Below are 18,940 nucleotides of genomic sequence, written 5' to 3' on the forward strand. Positions count from 1 at the left end.
GATCTTTTTGTTTTTACATATCTCAGATACTTCAAAACATACTTCCTTTTCATATATATATATATATATATATACTGCTCCCCAAAAAATAAAGGGAACACTAAAATAACACATCCTAGATCTGAATGAATGAAATATTCTTATTAAATACTTTTTTCTTGACATAGTTGAATGTGCTGACAACAAAATCACACAAAAATTATCAATGGAATCAAATTTATCAACCCATGGAGGTCTGGATTTGGAGTCACACTCAAAATTAAAGTGGAAAACCACACTACAGGCTGTTCCAACTTTGATGTAATGTCCTTAAAACAAGTCAAAATGAGGCTCAGTAGTGTGTGTGGCCTCCATGTGCCTGTATGACCTCCCTACAACTCCCGGGCATGCTCCTGATGAGGTGGCGGATGGTCTCCTGAGGGATCTCCTCCCAGACCTGGACTAAAGCATCTGCCAACTCCTGGACAGTCTGTGGTGCAATGTGACGTTGGTGGATGGAGCGAGACATGATGTCCCAGATGTGCTCAATTGGATTCAGGTCTGGGGAACGGGCGGGCCAGTCCATAGCATCAATGCCAAACGTCCTGCACGGTGTTGGGCTGTGGACGTCGGGCCCTCATACCACCCTCATTGAGTCTGTTTCTGACCGTTTGAGCAGACACATGCACATTTGTGGCCTGCTGGAGGTCATTTTGCAGGGCTCTGGCAGTGCTCCTCCTGCTCCTCCTTGCACAAAGGCAGAGGTAGCGGTCCTGCTGCTGGGTTGTTGCCCTCCTACGGCCTCCTCCACGTCTCCTGATGTACTGGCCTGTCTCCTTGTAGCGCCTCCATGCTCTGGACACTACGCTGACAGACACAGCAAACCTTCTTGTCACAGCTCACATTGATGTGCCATCCTGGATGAGCTGCACTACCTGAGCCACTTGTGTGGGTTGTAGACTCCGTCTCATGCTACCACTAGAGTGAAATCACCGCCAACATTCAACATCCACAGACCAAAAACATCAGCCAGAAAGCATAGGAACTGAGAAGTGGTCTGTGGTCACCACCTGCAGAACCACTCCTTTATTGGGGGTGTCTTGCTAATTGCCTATAATTTCCATCTATGCCATTTGCACAACAGCATGTGAAATTTGCTGGAAAGAACTGAAAACTGCTGTTCACAAATGCTCTCCATCCAACCTCACTGAGCTCGAGCTGTTTTGCAAGGAGGAATGGGAAAAATTTTCGGTCTCTCGATGTGCAAAACTGATAAAGACATACCCCAAGCGACTTACAGCTGTAATCACAGCAAAAGGTGACGCTACAAAGTATTAACTTAAGGGGGCTGAATAATTTTGCACGCCCAATTTTTCAGTTTTTGATTTGTTAAAAAAGTTTGAAATATCCAATAAATGTCGTTCCACTTCATGATTGTGTCCCACTTGTTGTTGATTCTTCACAAAAAAATACAGTTTTATATCTTTATGTTTGAAGCCTGAAATGTGGCAAAAGGTCGCAAAGTTCAAGGGGGCCGAATACTTTCGCAAGGCACTGTATCTATCTACCTCATCCCCATACTGTATTTATTTATTTATCTTGGTCCTTTGCACCCCAGTATCTCTACTTGCACATTCATCTTCTGCACATCTACCATTCCAGTGTTTAATTGCTATATTGTAATTACTTCGCCACCATGGCCTATTTATTGCCTTACCTCCCTTATCCTACCTCATTTCCACTCACTGTATATAGACTTTTATTTTTTCTACTGTGTTATTGACTGTATGTTTGTTTATTCCACGTGTAACTCTGTGTTGTTGTATGTGTCGATCTGCTTTGCTTTATCTCGGCCAGGTTGGAGTTGTACATGAGAACTTGTTCTCAACTTGCCTAAAAATAAATAAATAACGAATTGCCTTGCTCAGGGGGATACAAACCAGTGAACTTTCGGTTACTGGCCCAATGCTCTTAACTGCTAGGCTACCTGCCACCTCGTCAGCAGTTCATTATCAAGAGTTTACGATGAGAGAAGAGAAGGCAAAGGGTAATGTGAAATCAGAGAAACAGGACACATCATCCGAGCTCAAGTCACGGCAATGTATGGATTTGACTGTTTTATTTATACGGGAATAGTTGAATGGTTTTAAACATCATTTATGCATGTGACTAAAATTGTATTTATGATGTATCTGATTTCTGGTCCTAAAATTCTGTAGTTTTCTTTTACAGGGTACTGAGATGTTCTCAAAACGTCCCCGTGGACAATCTCGGAAATCCCAGACCTGACAGGAAGTGTTGTTCATATGGGAGGCAGGCAACTTCGCGTGATTAAAGGACAAACCATTCCTCCCCATAGCAACTATGCAAATAAGTAATTCCAGAACCAACAACTCCCCCCCCCCCAAAAAAAAAAAACAAGCTCAATCAATCACCCAGAAGATTTACATTGACAGAATTCTCACTTTAGTCATTGACTTAGCGACTTATTTGCCATTGAGTGAAAACTGAGCAGCAAAACATGCTTCAAACAGACTCGGAGTTCACTAAAACGCGATGGATCTGTACCATCATCGGACTGGGCTTTTACCTGGTGGACATTGTGACAGATGTGGGACTAGCAGTGAAGTACTTCCTGGTTGGAGACCTGGTCTGGGCTGGACTGACTCTGCTCTCTGTGGCGGTCGCATCGGCAGCCACACAGGTCTTCAGCTACACCTGGTACAGAGATGACATGCGAAAACCCCTTGTTAACCCAGGTGGAGATGGGCTGATATGTGAGATGAATAGAGGAGGACTGATTGGACTCCATGTCATGCAGACGGGCATCTTCACCAGGTATGTGAAGGTATTAGGTGACATATATGAATATTGAATATTATATTTATTCTCAACTTCATAGTGACGCTAGATTGAGATGTTCACAACATATACACACGATAGTACACTTCCCAGAGGGGGATGACGAAATCATCCGAAAGTATTTTCATATTTGACAGTTATTTAGCCTTTGTACCCTGGTATCTTTAGAAATCAGATCTTTAGATGCAGGTTAGTGTTATAAAGTCAGACTTATTTAACACAAAGACAAGTACAATGACAGATAAGACTGTGTTCTCTTGCATGGGAATGAAACTCCATGTCCTAATATTCTTTACACATCATCTGTCATTCTCAGGAAGTGAGAGAGAGTTGTCAACAGTCATTATATTCTCTCTGTCTTTACACATCATCTGGCATTCTCAGGAAGTGCGAGGGAGTTGTCAACAGTCCTTATATTCTCTCTGTCTTTACACATCATCTGGCATTCTCAGGAAGTGCGAGGGAGTTGTCAACAGTCCTTATATTCTCTCTGTCTTTACACATCATCTGGCATTCTCAGGAAGTGAAAGAGAGTTGTCAACAGTCCTTATATTCTCTCTGTCTTTACACATCATCTGGCATTCTCAGGAAGTGCGAGGGAGTTGTCAACAGTCCTTATATTCTCTCTGTCTTTACACATCATCTGTCATTCTCAGGGAGTTGTCGACATTCTTCAGGTAAAATGAATGGCATCTCAACTATGTTCCTTGGGCATAGTGGTAATGTTATGTGCAGACTGTAAATACCACATTATTGTCTTGCTGTCTGTCTCTAACGCGCCTTCCGAAAGTGTTCACATCCCTTGACGTTTTCCATAGTGTGTTGTGTTATAGTCTGAATTTAAAATGGATACAATTGAGATTTTGTGTCACTGATCTACACACAAAAACCCCATAATGTCTAAGTAGAATAATGTTTTTAGAAATTTTTACAAATTAATTAAATGTAAAAACTGAAATGTCTTGAGTCAATAAGTATTCAACCTCTTTGTTATGGTAAGGAGCCTAAATAAGTTCAGGAGTAAAAATGTGCTTAACAAGTCATGTAATAAGTTGCATGGACTCACTCTGTGTGCAATAAAAGTGTTTAACATGATGTTTGAATGACTACCTCATCTCTGTACCTCATCTCTGTACCTCATCTCTGTACCTCATCTCTGTACCCCACACATACAATTATTTGTAAGGTCCCTCATTTGAGTTGTGAGTTTCAAGCACAGATTTAATCACAAAGACCAGGGAGGTTTTTCAATGCTTTGCAATGAAGGGCACCGATTGGTAGAGGTGGAAAAGAAAGAGGAAAACGGGAATATCCCTTTGATCACGGTGAAGTTACTACGATCTGTTGAAGGCTGGTTTCAGAGCGTCTGTCTGTCCGTCCGTCTGTCTGTTTGTCTGTCTCTATACCAATTCACATCTATCTTTCTGTTAGGTACTACGACCTGTTGAAGGTGGGATACAGGGCTGTATTTTCCAAGCCTCTTGGGCCTGTTGAATGCCCCAGAGATGTGCACCTGGCCCTGTTTGGCCGAGCGACTGATCTGAGCATGCTCAAACTGTTTGAGACGTTCCTTGAGAGCGTTCCACAGCTAGTCCTCCAACTCTACATTATGCTGGGCCACGGACACAGGTCCATACTACAATGTGAGTACTGTAGCAACGATCATCAGAATTGATAAAAGGTTTTAAAAAACAAGGTTTTAAAAACTTATAAAGGCAACAGTTGAAGATTCTCCAAACTTTTAGATTTGTTATAAAATCCATCAGATATTGACAGAATTATATCATATAAAAGATTTTACTGGCACAGACAAGTAATAAATGGAGTAATGAGGTATTAAATTGATTGAAAAATATATATATATATATTTTTCTGTTCATTTGGGAAGTATTCAGACCCTTTGACTTTTTCCACATTTTGTTACGTTACAGCCTTATTCTAAAATTGATTAAATAGTTTATTTCCCTCATCAACCTGCAGACAATACCCCATAATGACATCACAATACCCCATAATGACATCACAGTACCCCATAATGACAAAGCAAAAACGTTTTTTTTTTTAAAGATATTTTTGCAAATGAAACATTTACATAAGTATTCAGACTCTTTACACAGTACTTTGTTGAAGCACCTTTGGCAGCGATTACAGCCTCGAGTATTATTGTGTATGACGCTACAAGCTTGGCACACCTGTATTTGGGGAGTTTCTCTCTTTCTTCTCTGTCAGGTTGGATGGGGAGCGTTGCTGTTAGATCGGGTTCAAATCCGGTCTCTGGCTGGGCCACTCAAGAACATTCAGAGATTTGTCCCGAAGCCACTCCTCCCGTTTCTTGGCTGTGTGCTTAGGGTCGTTGGAAGGTGAACCTTCACTCCAGTCTGAGGTCCTGAGCGACCTGGAGCAGGTTTTCATCAATGATCTCTCTGTACTTTGCTCCTTTCATCTTTCTCTCAAACCTGACTAGTCTCTTCATCAGACCAGATAATCTTGTTTCTCATGGTATCAGAGTCCTTTAGGAGCCTATTGGCAAACTCCAAGCGCGCTGTCATGTGTCATGTGCCTTTTACTGAGGAGTGGCTTCCGTCTGGCCACGACAATAAAGTCCTGATTGATGGAGAGCTGCAGAGATGGTTGTCCTTCTGGAAGGTTTTCCCATCTCCAGAGAGGAACTCTGGAGTTCTGTCAGAGTGACCATCAGGTTCTTGGTCACCTCCCTGACCAAGGCCCTTCTCCCCCGATTGCTCAGTTTGAAGCAACATTTCTTCCATTAAAGAATGATGGAGACCACTATGTTCTTGGGGACCTTCAATGCTGCAGACATTTTTTGGTACCTTTTCCCAGATCTGTGCCTCGACACAATCCTGTCTCGGAGCTCTATGGACAATTTTTTCGACCTCATGGCTTGGTTTTTGCTCTGACATGCACTGTCAACTGTGAGACCATAAAGGTGTGTGCCTTTCCAAATCATGTCCAATCTATTGAATTTACCACAGGTCCAATCAAGTTGTAGAATTTTTATTTCCCCTTTAGTTTATTTAACCAGGTTGATTTATTTCCCCTTTAGTTTATTTAACCAGGTTGATTTATTTCCCCTTTAGTTTATTTAACCAGGTTTATTTATTTCAACTTTATTTAACCAGGTCGGTTAGTTGAGAACAAGTTCTCATTTGCAACTGCGACCTGGCCAAGATAAAGCATAGCAATTCGACACATACAACAACACAGAGTTACACATGGAATAAACAAAACACAGTCAATAATACAGTAGAACAAAAGAAAACAAAAAGTCTATATACAGTGAGTGCAAATGAGGTAAGATAAGGGAGTTAAGGCAATAAATGGGCCATGGTGACGACGTCATTACAATATAGCAATTAAAACACTGGAATGGTAGATGTGCAGAAGATGAATGTGCAAGTAGAGATACTGGGATGCAAAGGACCAAGATAAATAAATAAATACAGTATGGGGGATGAGGTAGGTAGATAGATGGGCTGTTTAGAGATGAGCTTTGTACAGGTGCAGTGATCTGTGAGCTGCTCTGACAGCTGGAGCTTAAAGCTAGTTAGGGAGATGTGAGTCTCCAACTTCAGAGATTTTGCAGTTCGTTCCAGTCATTGGCAGCAGAGAACTGGAAGGAAAGACGACCAAAGGGGGAAATGGCTTTGGGGGTGACCAGTGAGATATACCTGCTGGAGCGTGTGCTACGAGTGGGTGCTGCTATGGTGAGCAGTGAGCTGAGATAAGGTGGGGCTTTACCTAGCAGAAACATCTCAATGATGATCAATGGAAACAGGATGCACCTCAGCTCAATTTTGAGTCTCATAGCAAAGGGTCTGAATACTTAGGTAAATAAGCTATTTCTGTTTTTTATTTTTAATAGAAAACGTGTTTGCGCTTTGTCATTATGGGGTATTGTGATGTCATTATGGGGTATTGTGGTGTCATTATGGGGTATTGTGATGTCATTATGGGGTATTGTGATGTCATTATGGGGTATTGTGATGTCATTATGGGGTATTGTGATGTCATTATGGGGTATTGTGATGTCATTATGGGGTATTGTGATGTCATTATGGGGTATTGTGATGTCATTATGGGGTATTGTGATGTCATTATGGGGTATTGTGATGTCATTATGGGGTATTGTGATGTCATTATGGGGTATTGTGTGTAGATTGATGAGGATTTGTATGTATTTAATCCATTTCAGAAAAAGGCTGTAACATAACAACATTTGGAAAAAGTGAACTCTAAATACTTTCCGAATTCACATTTTCATATTAAATCAGGAATTTGTGAACATATTTTCTATTCAAATAAAGACAATTGTATTTGCCTCATATATGAAAACATACAAAAGGGTTAAAACAGGGCTGAAACAACCAAACAAACACCTGTTCTGTCTACCCTACCTGTATTCAGCTGTTCTGTCTACCCTACCTGTATTCACCTGTTCTGTCTACCCTACCTGCTCTGTGTGGACTGCCTGCTTTTACCTGCTCTGTCTAGACTGCCTGCACTCACCTGCTCTGTCTAGACTGCCTGCACTGACCTGCTCTGTCTAGACTGCCTGCATTGACCTGCTCTGTCTAGACTGCCTGCACTCACCTTCTCTGTCTAGACTGCCTGCACTCACCTTCTCTGTCTAGACTGCCTGCACTCACCTGCTCTGTCTAGACTGCCTGCAGTCTCCTGCTCTGTCTAGACTGCCTGCAGTCTCCTGCTCTGTCTAGACTGCCTGCACTCACCTTCTCTGTCTAGACTGCCTGCACTCACCTTCTCTGTCTAGACTGCCTGCACTCACCTGCTCTGTCTAGACTGCCTGCACTGACCTGCTCTGTCTAGACTGCCTGCAGTCTCCTGCTCTGTCTAGACTGCCTGTAGTCTCCTGCTCTGTCTAGACTGCCTGCACTGACCTGCTCTGTCTAGACTGCCTGTAGTCTCCTGCTCTGTCTAGACTGCCTGCAATGACCTGCTCTGTCTAGACTGCCAGCAGTCTCCTGCTCTGTCTAGACTGCCTCAGTAATTACCTTTGTCACGTCCTGTTGCATAATTCAACAAGTGTATCAACAGCCGAGAGAGAGAGAGAGAGAGAGAGAGAGAGAGAGAGAGAGAGAGAGAGAGAGAGAGAGAGAGATAGATAGATAGATAGATAGATAGATAGATAGATAGATAGATAGATAGATAGATAGATAGATAGATAGATAGATAGATAGATAGATAGATAGATAGATAGATAGATAGATAGATAGATAGATAGATAGATAGATAGATAGATAGATAGATAGATAGATAGATAGATAGATAGATAGATAGAGATAGATACTGGACTCCCCAATTACTGACCAGGAGCTCAATAAGAAGCTTCAGGCTCTCAAATGTTAAAAAGCATGCGGACCTGATGGCATCCTAAATGAGATGCTCAAACTCACTAGTACAACATTTCAATTGGCTATTTTAAAACTGTTTAATTTGATCCTGGAGTGTAGGTTATTTCCCTGACATCTGGAATGAAGGATTCATAACCCCAATCTTTAAGAACAGAGACAGATTTGACCCTAACAATTCCAGAGGCATTTGTGTTATTAACAGTAACCTGGGGAAGGTTTTCTGTAGTATTATAAATGTAAGAGTTCTAAACTTCCTTAATAAGCACAATGTCTTGAGTAAAAGCCTAATTGGATTTTTACCAAAACATCGCACGACTGATCATATTTACACCCTACACACCCTGATAGATAAACATGTCCACCAAAATAATACCAAAATATATGCTCGCTTTATCGACTTCCAAAAAGCATTTGATTCTATTTGGCAAACAGGACTGTTCTACAAAGTGGTGTAGGGGGTAACACATATGACATAATTAAATAAATACCAGTCTGCTGTTCCCACATGCTTCAAGAGGGCCACCATTGTTCCTGTTCCCAAGAAAGCTAAGGTAACTGAGCTAAACGACTACCGCCCCGTAGCACTCACATCCGTCATCATGAAGTGCTTTGAGAGACTAGTCAAGGACCATATCACCTCCACCCTACCTGACACCCTTGACCCACTCCAATTTGCTTACCGCCCAAATAGGTCCACAGACGATGCAATCTCAACCACACTGCACACTGCCCTAACCCATCTGGACAAGAGGAATACCTATGTGAGAATGCTGTTCATCGACTACAGCTCGGCATTCAACACCATAGTACCCTCCAAGCTCGTCATCAAGCTCGAGACCCTGGGTCTCGACCCCGCCCTGTGCAACTGGGTACTGGACTTCCTGACGGGCCGCCCCCAGGTGGTGAGGGTAGGCAACAACATCTCCTCCCCGCTGATCCTCAACACTGGGGCCCCACAAGGGTGCGTTCTGAGCCCTCTCCTGTACTCCCTGTTCACCCACGACTGCGTGGCCACGCACGCCTCCAACTCAATCATCAAGTTTGCGGACGACACAACAGTGGTAGGCTTGATTACCAACAACGACGAGACGGCCTACAGGGAGGAGGTGAGGGCCCTCGGAGTGTGGTGTCAGGAAAATAACCTCACACTCAACGTCAACAAAACTAAGGAGATGATTGTGGACTTCAGGAAACAGCAGAGGGAACACCCCCCCATCCACATCGATGGAACAGTAGTGGAGAGGGTAGCAAGTTTTAAGTTCCTCGGCATACACATCACAGACAAACTGAATTGGTCCACTCACACAGACAGCATCGTGAGGAAGGCGCAGCAGCGCCTCTTCAACCTCAGGAGGCTGAAGAAATTCGGCTTGTCACCAAAAGCACTCACAAACTTCTACAGATGCACAATCGAGAGCATCCTGGCGGGCTGTATCACCGCCTGGTATGGCAACTGCACCGCCCTCAACCGTAAGGCTCTCCAGAGGGTAGTGAGGTCTGCACAACGCATCACCGGGGGCAAACTACCTGCCCTCCAGGACACCTACACCACCCGATGCTACAGGAAGGCCATAAAGATCATCAAGGACATCAACCACCCGAGCCACTGCCTGTTCACCCCGCTGTCATCCAGAAGGCGAGGTCAGTACAGGTGCATCAAAGCTGGGACCGAGAGACTGAAAAACAGCTTCTATCTCAAGGCCATCAGACTGTTAAACAGCCACCACTAACATTGAGTGGCTACTGCCAACACACTGTCAATGCCACTGACTCTACTCCAGCCACTTTAATCATGGGAATTGATGGGAAATGATGTAAATATATCACTAGCCACTTTAAACAATGCTACCTTATATAATGTTACTTACCCTACATTATTCATCTCATATGCATACGTAGATACTGTACTCTATATCATCGACTGCATCCTTATGTAATACATGTATCACTAGCCACTTTAACTTTGCCACTTGGTTTACATACTCATCTCATATGTATATACTGTACTCGATATCATCTACCGTATCTTGCCTATGCTGCTCTGTACCATCACTCATTCATATATCCTTATGTACATATTCTTTATCCCCTTACACTGTGTATAAGACAGTAGTTGTTAGTTAGATCACTTGTTCGTTATTACGGCATTGTCGGAACTAGAAGCACAAGCATTTCGCTACACTCGCATTAACATCTGCTAACCATGTGTATGTGACAAATAAATTTGATTTGATTTGATTTTGATTTGATTTAAATCAATGTATACTGGCAATACGTGCAGCATTAAAATTGGTAAGAAAAGAACAGAATTCTTTAACCAGGGGCGGGGCCTTAGCCAGGGTTGTAATCTGAGCCCTGCACTCTTCAATATTTACATCAACGAGTTGGCCACTATTCTAGAAAGATCCTCACCCCCTGGTGTTAGTCTCCACAACTCAGAGGTTAAATGCCTGCTCTTCGCAGATGACCTATGCCTGCTGTCACCCACAGCACATGGCCTACAGCAGAGCCTGGACCTGCTAGAGCAGTACTGCCATACCTGGGCCCTGGCAGTAAACCCCCACAGCACATGGCCTACAGCAGAGCCTGGACCTGCTAGAGCAGTACTGCCAGACCTGGGCTCTGGCAGTAAACCCCAAAACGACTAAAATAATGATTTTGCAGAGAAGATCCAGATCTCAGGGATTTAGACCAAACTTCTCAATTGGTACAAAATATATAGAGTACTGTACACACTAGAATTACTGAGGTTTAAATATATAGAGTACTGTACACGCTACAATTACTGAGGTTTAAATATAGAGAGTACTGTACACACTACAATTACTTAGGTTTAAAAATAAGCTCAACTGGACACCTTAATGAGGCAGTGAATGAACTGAGAGAGAAAGCACGCAGGGCATTCTACGCCATTAAAAAGCTAATTCAAATTGAAATACCGATTCAAATTTGGCTAAAACGAATTGAATATGTCATTGAACCAATTGTACTTTAAGGCAGCGAGGTGTGGGGTCCACTTGCAAAACAAGATTTCACCAAATGGGACAAACACCCCATTGAAACCCTGCATGCAGAGTTCTGTAAAATTTCCTACATGTCCAGAGGAAAACTATAAACAATGCATGCAGGGCAGAATTAGGTCAATATCCACTAATAATAAAAACTCAAAAAAGAGCAATTAAGTTTTGGAAACATCTACAATACAGTGACCCCCTCTCATATCAATACCAAGCCCTGCAATGCCAAGAGCTGAGCAAAGAAAATAGTCCCCTCATCCAGCTGGTCCTGAGTTCACTAACCTGTTCTACTAACACACTGAAGCCTCAGTCCCCTCATCCAGCTGGTCCTGAGTTCACTAACCTGTTCTACTAACACACTGAAGCCTCAGTCCTCTCATCCAGCTGGTCCTGGGGCTGAGTTCACTAATCTGTTCTACTAACACTCTGAAGCCTCAGTCCCCTCATCCAGCTGGTCCTGAGTTCACAAACCTGTTCTACTAACACACTGAAGCCTCAGTCCCCTCATCCAGCTGGTCCTGAGTTCACAAACCTGTTCTACTAACACACTGAAGCCTCAGTCCCCTCATCCAGTTGGTCCTGAGTTCACAAACCTGTTCTACTAACACACTGAAGCCTCAGTCCCCTCATCCAGCTGGTCCTGGGGCTGAGTTCACAAACCTGTTCTACTAACACACTGAAGCCTCAGTCCCCTCATCCAGCTGGTCCTGGGGCTGAGTTCACTAACCTGTTCTACTAACACACTGAAGCCTCAGTCCCCTCATCCAGCTGGTCCAGGGGCTGAGTTCACTAACCTGTTCTACTAACACACTGAAGCCTCAGTCCCCTCATCCAGCTGGTCCTGGGGCTGAGTTCACTAACCTGTTCTACTAACACACTGAAGCATCAGGACCAGAACATCCAATCAATCATAATAAACCAAATTACAACACAGTCAAAACAAAACTACATTGCTTATTGGGAAACACAAGCACAAACCAAAATGCAGTGTTATCTGGCCCTAAATCGACAGTACACCGTGGCTAAATATTTGACCATGGTTACTGATCAAAACCTTAGAAAAACCTTGACAGTACAGACTCAGTGAGCACAGCCTTGCCATTGAGAAGGGTAGACACAGGAAAACCTGGCTCCCTGTAGAGGAAAGGCTGTGCAACCACTGCACCACAGCAGAACCTGGCTCCCTGTAGAGGAAAGGCTGTGCAACCACTGCATCACAGCAGAACCTGGCTCCCTGTAGAGGAAAGGCTGTGCAACCACTGCATCACAGCAGAACCTGGCTCCCTGTAGAGGAAAGGCTGTGCAACCACTGCATCACAGCAGAACCTGTCTCCCTGTAGAGGAAAGGCTGTGCAACCACTGCACCACAGCAGAACCTGGCTCCCTGTAGAGGAAAGGCTGTGCAACCACTGCATCACAGCAGAACCTGGCTCCCTGTAGAGGAAAGGCTGTGCAACCACTGCATCACAGCAGAACCTGTCTCCCTGTAGAGGAAAGGCTGTGCAACCACTGCACCACAGCAGAACCTGGCTCCCTGTAGAGGAAAGGCTGTGCAACCACTGCATCACAGCAGAACCTGTCTCCCTGTAGAGGAAAGGCTGTGCAACCACTGCACCACAGCAGAACCTGGCTCCCTGTAGAGGAAAGGCTGTGCAACCACTGCATCACAGCAGAACCTGTCTCCCTGTAGAGGAAAGGCTGTGCAACCACTGCATCACAGCAGAACCTGTCTCCCTGTAGAGGAAAGGCTGTGCAACCACTGCACCACAGCAGAACCTGGCTCCCTGTAGAGGAAAGGCTGTGCAACCACTGCATCACAGCAGAACCTGGCTCCCTGTAGAGGAAAGGCTGTGCAACCACTGCATCACAGCAGAACCTGGCTCCCTGTAGAGGAAAGGCTGTGCAACCACTGCATCACAGCAGAACCTGGCTCCCTGTAGAGGAAAGGCTGTGCAACCACTGCATCACAGCAGAACCTGGCTCCCTGTAGAGGAAAGGCTGTGCAACCACTGCACCACAGCAGAACCTGGCTCCCTGTAGAGGAAAGGCTGTGCAACCACTGCATCACAGCAGAACCTATCTCCCTGTAGAGGAAAGGCTGTGCAACCACTGCACCACAGCAGAACCTGGCTCCCTGTAGAGGAAAGGCTGTGCAACCACTGCATCACAGCAGAACCTATCTCCCTGTAGAGGAAAGGCTGTTCAACCACTGCACCACAGCAGAACCTGGCTCCCTGTAGAGGAAAGGCTGTGCAACCACTGCATCACAGCAGAACCTGGCTCCCTGTAGAGGAAAGGCTGTGCAACCACTGCATCACAGCAGAACCTGTCTCCCTGTAGAGGAAAGGCTGTGCAACCACTGCATCACAGCAGAACCTGTCTCCCTGTAGAGGAAAGGCTGTGCAACCACTGCACAACAGCAGAACCTGGCTCCCTGTAGAGGAAAGGCTGTGCAACCACTGCATCACAGCAGAACCTGGCTCCCTGTAGAGGAAAGGCTGTGCAACCACTGCACAACAGCAGAACCTGGCTCCCTGTAGAGGAAAGGCTGTGCAACCACTGCATTTACAGCAGAACCTGGCTCCCTGTAGAGGAAAGGCTGTGCAACCACTGCACCACAGCAGAACCTGGCTCCCTGTAGAGGAAAGGCTGTGCAACCACTGCATCACAGCAGAACCTGGCTCCCTGTAGAGGAAAGGCTGTGCAACCACTGCACCACAGCAGAACCTGGCTCCCTGTAGAGGAAAGGCTGTGCAACCACTGCATCACAGCAGAACCTGTCTCCCTGTAGAGGAAAGGCTGTGCAACCACTGCACCACAGCAGAACCTGTCTCCCTGTAGAGGGAAGGCTGTGCAACCACTGCACCACAGCAGAACCTGGCTCCCTGTAGAGGAAAGGCTGTGCAACCACTGCATCACAGCAGAACCTGTCTCCCTGTAGAGGAAAGGCTGTTCAACCACTGCACCACAGCAGAACCTGTCTCCCTGTAGAGGAAAGGCTGTGCAACCACTGCATCACAGCAGAACCTGGCTCCCTGTAGAGGGAAGGCTGTGCAACCACTGCACCACAGCAGAACCTGGCTCCCTGTAGAGGAAAGGCTGTGCAACCACTGCACCACAGCAGAACCTGGCTCCCTGTAGAGGAAAGGCTGTGCAACCACTGCACCACAGCAGAGCCTGAGACGGAGCTGCATTTCCTGACAAAATGTAAAAAATATAAAACAATTAGAGATTGTCATTTCCCCAAATTTGAAACCCTTATTCAAGGTTTCAAACACCTCTCTGATGAGAAAAGACTACCCGTCCTGTTGGGGGAGGACGCAGAGAGCTGTGGGTTGGCAGCACACTACATTGAAGACCTCTCTGATGAGAATAGGCTACCCGTCCTGTTGGGGGAGGACGCAGAGAGCTGTGGGTTGGCAGCACACTACATTGCTGCCTGACATAAGTTGAGGGACAGTGTCTGACAGACCAATCAACCTGCACATGTCCTCTACTCTATGTTTATTGTTGTTGTTGAATGTATGGTTATTTTGACCCTTGGTTGTTGTTGTTACTGTTGTTATTGTTGTTACTGTTGTTATTGTTGTTACTGTTGTTATTGTTGTTACTGTTGTTATTGTTGTTATTGTTGTTACTGTTGTTGTTGTTGTTACTGTTGTTATTGTTGTTATTGTTGTTACTGTTGTTATTGTTGTTATTGTTGTTGTTGTTGTTATTGTTGTTACTGTTGTTACTGTTGTTACTGTTGTTATTGTTGTTATTGTTGTTATTGTTGTTATTGTTGTTATTGTTGTTGTTGTTGTTACTGTTGTTACTGTTGTTACTGTTGTTACTGTTGTTACTGTTGTTACTGTTGTTATTGTTGTTACTGTTGTTACTGTTGTTACTGTTGTTACTGTTGTTACTGTTGTTATTGTTGTTACTGTTGTTACTGTTGTTACTGTTGTTACTGTTGTTATTGTTGTTACTGTTGTTACTGTTGTTACTGTTGTTACTGTTGTTATTGTTGTTACTGTTGTTACTGTTGTTACTGTTGTTACTGTTGATATTGTTGTTATTGTTGTTGTTGTTGTTATTGTTGTTACTGTTGTTACTGTTGTTACTGTTGTTACTGTTGTTACTGTTGTTACTGTTGTTACTGTTGTTACTGTTGTTACTGTTGTTACTGTTGTTATTGTTGTTACTGTTGTTATTGTTGTTACTGTTGTTACTGTTGTTACTGTTGTTACTGTTGTTACTGTTGTTACTGTTGTTACTGTTGTTATTGTTGTTACTGTTATTACTGTTGTTACTGTTGTTACTGTTGTTACTGTTGTTATTGTTGTTATTGTTGTTACTGTTATTACTGTTGTTACTGTTGTTACTGTTGTTACTGTTGTTACTGTTGTTATTGTTGTTACTGTTGTTGTTGTTGTTGTTGTTATTGTTGTTACTGTTGTTACTGTTGTTACTGTTGTTACTGTTGTTACTGTTGTTATTGTTGTTATTGTTGTTACTGTTATTACTGTTGTTACTGTTGTTACTGTTGTTACTGTTGTTACTGTTGTTATTGTTGTTACTGTTGTTGTTGTTGTTGTTGTTATTGTTGTTACTGTTATTACTGTTGTTACTGTTGTTACTGTTGTTACTGTTGTTACTGTTGTTATTGTTGTTATTGTTGTTACTGTTATTACTGTTGTTACTGTTGTTACTGTTGTTACTGTTGTTACTGTTGTTATTGTTGTTACTGTTGTTGTTGTTGTTGTTGTTATTGTTGTTACTGTTGTTACTGTTGTTACTGTTGTTATTGTTGTTACTGTTGTTACTGTTGTTACTGTTGTTACTGTTATTACTGTTGTTACTGTTGTTACTGTTGTTACTGTTGTTACTGTTGTTACTGTTGTTACTGTTGTTACTGTTGTTATTGTTGTTATTGTTGTTGTTGTTGTTATTGTTGTTACTGTTGTTACTGTTGTTACTGTTGTTACTGTTGTTACTGTTATTACTGTTGTTACTGTTGTTACTGTTGTTATTGTTGTTACTGTTATTACTGTTGTTACTGTTATTACTGTTGTTACTGTTGTTACTGTTGTTACTGTTGTCCCGTTGACAATTTTGATTCTCATTTTATTTATTTTTATATTGTAAATATCCAAAATAAGCTTTGGCAAAACGTACATTGTTACGTCATGCCAATAAAGAACATTTAATTGAATTGAATTGAATTGAGAGAGAGACTGTATGTGTGTTAGAGAGAGCAACCAAGAGAGAGAGAGAGAAAGAGAGAGACTGTGAGTGTTAGAGAGAGCAACCAAGAGAGAGAGAGAGAGACTGAGACTGAGACTGTGAGTGTTAGAGAGAGCAACTGAGAGAGAGAGAGAGACTGAGACTGAGACTGTGAGTGTTAGAGAGAGCAACTGAGAGAGAGACTGTGAATGTGTGAGAGACAGGCACAGAGAGCGAGAGAGACTGTGAATGTGTGAGAGACAGGAACAGAGAGCGAGAGAGACTGCAGCCACTGCCACAACTTGACTCTCACATGCCTGTCTTTCACATGCCTGTCTCTCACATGTCTGTCTCTCACATGTCTGTCTTTCACATGCCTGTCTCTCACATGTCTGTCTCTCACATGCCTGTCTCTCACATGTCTGTCTTTCACATGCCTGTCTCTCACATGTCTGTCTTTCACATGCCTGTCTCTCACATGCTTGTCTCTCACATGCCTGTCTCTCACATGTCTGTCTCTCACATGCCTGTCTCTCACATGTCTGTCTTTCACATGCCTGTCTCTCACATGTCTGTCTCTCACATGCCTGTCTCTCACATGCCTGTCTCTCACATGTCTGTCTTTCACATGCCTGTCTCTCACATGCCTGTCTCTCACATGCCTGTCTCTCACATGTATGTCTCTCACATGTCTGTCTGTCACATGTCTGTCTGTCACATGTCTGTCTCTCAAGACCCTTCTCTAATGTGTGTCTCATCTTCCCCTGTCCAGGCATCTGCATGGTGGGCTCATTCATCAACATCGCCTGGGCTATAGTGGACTACCGCCGGTGTCTCCGTCGATCCTTACCCCAGGTAATATAATAATAATATACAATAACATAATCATATGATCATATAGTGATACATATATAATAATGAATATAACATCCCCAGGTCCGAGAGATGCCTTCTGGCCTCCCTACCTTCGTCTACCTCCTATACAAGCTGTTGACCATCACCGCTCACATCCTCAGCCTCAGCCTCTTCCTCGTCCTCAGCCCCTACAGTACCCTGGGAATGGCTGTCGTCTGGCTGGCTGGAACCCTCTGGGCCTATTGGGTCCGTACTGATTTCTGCATGTCTAAAGGTCTAGAGAGGCTCTATCGGATCATCGTGGGAGTCGTCCTCATATTCACCTTCTTTAACGTGAAAGGACAGGATACCAGATGGCCGATGGCTGTGTACTACGTTCTCTTTGCGTTAGTGAACCTCTCTGGTCCTTTGCTGCTGGTTCTGGTGAGGCCAGAGGTTAACGCTTCTGAGTACTTCTGGCCGGTGACTCTGCTGATATTTGGAGGGACCGTTCTAGGGCTGGTCTGTCTGCTCCTGTATTATACTGTCTGCCACCCCAGAAGGAGGAGTCTACAGGGAGATGAGGTGGATGGACACATGGCACAGGAGAGAGAAACAGAGACGCCAGACAACATGGTGAGAGTTAGGAACTTCCTACAGCTCTGAGCCTCGTTTCCTGCTCCACTCTGAACGACCTGAACAACCTGAACAACCTGAAAGACCTGAATGACCTGATAGACCTGAAAGACCTGATAGACCTGAATGACCTGAAAGACCTGAATGACCTGAATGACCTGAAAGACCTGATAGACCTGATGGTCCTGAATGACCTGAACAACCTGAACAACCTGAACAACCTGAACAACCTGAATGACCTGAACAACCTGAATGACCTGAACAACCTGAATGACCTGAATGACCTGAACGACCTGATAGACCTGAAAGACCTGATAGACCTGAAAGACCTGATAGACCTGAACAGTTAAAAATGAGTCTGATGTTTGACCTTTCAGGTCTGGTCCCTTCAGCTGAGATCAAGGAGAGGACATAAGGGAGTCACTTCACGCTAGTGAAACCCAGCCCCTATCTGTGGATTCAGGATGTGCAACGCAAAACAGAGAACACAAGGTGGCACTGTTGTCTCTCTTTACAGGCTAGGGCCATCTAGCATTTTTGGGTAAAGTGAAGAGGAAGACGTTGCTATGGACGTTGCCGTTGCTATGATGACGTTACTATGGACTTTCTCTTTGATATGTTAAAGACTCTTTTACTGACCTGCCAATAACTGAAAGATGTCTAATTTATTTTAATCTCTGACACACTTTCCACTGTTCCTGCCTAGTTTAACTGTCTTTTAACCTCTATACATTTACTATCTGTGACTGCACTTTAGAACTTTTAAATATAATATATTTAATAAATAAAAATGTAGCATGTAAATGTACCTTTTATCATTACAATTATTACATTATTATTATTATTATTATTCATTATTATAGATGACATACTGTATGAATACCAGCTCAGAAATACCCCCAACACTAGTAAGGGTCATTTCAATGCTAATTAATCATAACAAACCAGGTTTCATTGGCTGAGGGGCGCCGACGTGTGCCTCTCTGATGACGTCTCAAATGGCACCCTATT

At 43.8% G+C, this 18,940-nt stretch overlaps 1 protein-coding gene across 1 annotated transcript; it reads left to right on the forward strand.

Annotated features, from left to right (window-relative positions):
* The first annotated feature begins 1,875 nt into the window (after positions 1–1,875).
* Positions 1,876–18,737, forward strand: LOC109876072 (XK, Kell blood group complex subunit-related family, member 9). The gene is made up of 5 exons (XM_031796887.1): positions 1,876–2,080; positions 2,212–2,817; positions 4,273–4,484; positions 17,232–17,314; positions 17,396–18,737. Exons 2-5 carry the CDS (start codon positions 2,501–2,503, stop codon positions 17,957–17,959), a joined length of 1,176 nt encoding a protein of 391 aa, XP_031652747.1. The 5' UTR covers positions 1,876–2,080; positions 2,212–2,500; the 3' UTR covers positions 17,960–18,737.
* Positions 18,738–18,940: the final 203 nt, after the last annotated feature.

This window comes from Oncorhynchus kisutch, linkage group LG18, assembly GCF_002021735.2.
Source record: "Oncorhynchus kisutch isolate 150728-3 linkage group LG18, Okis_V2, whole genome shotgun sequence".
Taxonomy (NCBI): Eukaryota; Metazoa; Chordata; class Actinopteri; order Salmoniformes; family Salmonidae; genus Oncorhynchus; species Oncorhynchus kisutch.

What these genes read in the sequence shown, in the direction of transcription:
- LOC109876072 (XM_031796887.1), top strand. Translation starts at nt 2,501, where the DNA reads ATGCTTCAAACAGACTCGGAGTTCACTAAAACGCGATGGATCTGTACC. An exon ending in CAGACGGGCATCTTCACCAG is followed by an intron (nt 2,818 to 4,272) that starts GTATGTGAAGGT and finishes TCTTTCTGTTAG; the next exon opens with GTACTACGACCTGTTGAAGG. An exon ending in TCCGTCGATCCTTACCCCAG is followed by an intron (nt 17,315 to 17,395) that starts GTAATATAATAA and finishes TAACATCCCCAG; the next exon opens with GTCCGAGAGATGCCTTCTGG.